Source organism: Gossypium raimondii, chromosome 7 (assembly GCF_025698545.1).
Source record: "Gossypium raimondii isolate GPD5lz chromosome 7, ASM2569854v1, whole genome shotgun sequence".
Taxonomy (NCBI): Eukaryota; Viridiplantae; Streptophyta; class Magnoliopsida; order Malvales; family Malvaceae; genus Gossypium; species Gossypium raimondii.
In genome coordinates, this window is record NC_068571.1 from 22155546 (window position 1) to 22157726 (window position 2181).

The window sequence follows — 2181 nt, forward strand, 5'->3', positions numbered from 1 at the left end:
GGTTTGCGGCTAGAAGGAGGGGACAGAGGGAAATTGGAGGGAGGAAAGGGGCAGGTGGATGGTGGTGAGGGGCGACAACTTGGTGGTGACAAAGGAAATGAGAAAGGAAGGAAAGGGGAAGAGGGGCTGTTGGAGGTGACCATTGGGGGATTGCACAGCCAAAAGTGCGTCCTTGTCCACACTTTTTACTAAAGCGCGGTGAAGTGAATGCGCTTTTGCCTGACACAAAGAAGAAAGTGTTGACGTGGAAGTGTTTTTCTGGGATATCCCCTAAAAACACGTCCACGTTAGCGCATTTTTGGGTTTTCGGTCCATACCCGTCATTATTTTCAGAAACGGCCCATTTCTGTAAATAATTTTAGAAATGGGCCTTTATTGGTACTAAACCCTTAAAAAAATCCCATTGCATAGTTATGTCACATTCAGCTTGTTGTTTCTTGTTCTCATGGAGCAAAACAAAGAAAGAATATTAGCTATGTGAAGTGAATGCATAGCTTTGTCAAAGCCTGCTATAATTCCAAATTCTCAATGACCAAAAGCTGTATCTATATGGGGTGTTAGGTCATTCTTTCCATTTCATTCTTCTGTGGACTAAAGATAACTAAAATAGGCCTGATCCATGAAGAAAGAAAGGGTGAAAAACTCAAAAACATGCCACTTAACCAAAATATAATATAGTTGTTCATAGATTATAAAGTTGATCAAGTTGACAAGGGGTATATTCTTGATTATACACACCTTATTCAAATATCTAGATATATCCATACAGTTCAAACAAGATTAATGATAAAATTTTCCTTGAAGAAAATTATAATTGAACCATAGCCAAAAAAGCTCTTGATGTGCCAAAAGGAAACCAGAACAAGTAAACTGGACAACAATATTTATAATCCTTATATTTGGAGGACAAAAATAGTATTTGGATGAAGTGAGAAACCTAGTTTCTAATATCTTCTCCATTTTGAACCATAGATGCCCAGCCAAAAATCAAACATACACTAGAGTTGATTTAAGGGTTATGACAAACACATTTGTAGTGATATGCACTATTGATTGGGTCATTTCCTTCAACTGGAACTTGCTCAGCTCTACATTTGTATTTGCATCCTCTACATTCATTATAAGTGCAGGTTGGCGCCGTTGATCCAATCATCAATCTCCTTGAATTTTTTTTCTTTTCAGCTTCATTGCTTGCCTACAAAATTATTCAGCCCAACCATAAAATAAGGAAAGGAAATATTAGGATTTCTAATGAGAAAATGAAAAATACCCTTAGCTGCAAATTTAATGGAGGAGAATGAGATGCCTGATGTTGGCAAGGAAGTAAAACTTGAGTTCTAGATCCTGCAAAGCAAGATGCAACTTGATTTAGCAAGCAAATGGAAGAAAATCACTATTTTAGACATAGAACTATTGGATTTGAGCTCATCCCTGTACTAGTATTTAAGAAATTATTCATAATATAAGCTTAGGAAATGAATTTCCCACATCAAAAGCCTTGTCAAGATTCTGCCAAGGGGATTAATAAAAGAAAATGAAAACGAAAAGGTGGTCTTCGTAAGGAAGAAATAGGAATGGCTGGAGGCTGATTATGACCTTGTATTACATATGCTGCAAGGAAGAAAGTGAAGAGTATCAAAAGTAAGTGGCTTATTTTAATGTTACCCATTCTCCCCACCACTTTGTATAGGAATCAAAGTTTAGAAGGTGATATATATATATATATATATATATATATAAATAAAGTTGTGGAGCAGTATATATGAAGGATAAATACGGGAGAAGGATAGAAAAGAAGTGTGGTGAATTAATAATGACCATACTAGATTAGACTGCACACCTAAAATGCTCATTACCCATTCCTCAAAGGACCTCAAGGGTGGAGTTACATTGATATTTTGGTTGGGCTTATCATTAATGAAGTATATGGCGTTTCTAGGATTAGGAACTGTTGAGATCCATATACAGCCCCTGGATCGAAGTAGAAACGTTAATATATGTAGCCATGGAAAAAGAATGATTTATTCTCTTATTTATATCATAATTATAAAAGAGTGTACATTTTTGTACTGTAGCAGTGCAACCTTCTATGCATGCTAAATAATTTAGGTAAAAGAATTGACGTACTTAGAATATAAGCTTAATAAAAAGCAATAGTATAAATTCAATCTTAAAGGAAAA

At 35.6% G+C, this 2181-nt stretch overlaps 1 protein-coding gene across 1 annotated transcript; it reads right to left on the reverse strand.

Moving 5' to 3' along the window:
- Positions 1 to 780: 780 nt before the first annotated feature.
- On the reverse strand, positions 781 to 1711 carry LOC105784657 (EPIDERMAL PATTERNING FACTOR-like protein 9). Its single transcript, XM_012610555.2, has 3 exons — positions 1597 to 1711; positions 1271 to 1344; positions 781 to 1195 (listed from the first exon to the last, which is right to left on the reverse strand). Exons 1-3 carry the CDS (start codon positions 1667 to 1669, stop codon positions 1010 to 1012), a joined length of 333 nt encoding a protein of 110 aa, XP_012466009.1. The 5' UTR covers positions 1670 to 1711; the 3' UTR covers positions 781 to 1009.
- Between the last annotated feature and the right edge of the window lie 470 nt (positions 1712 to 2181).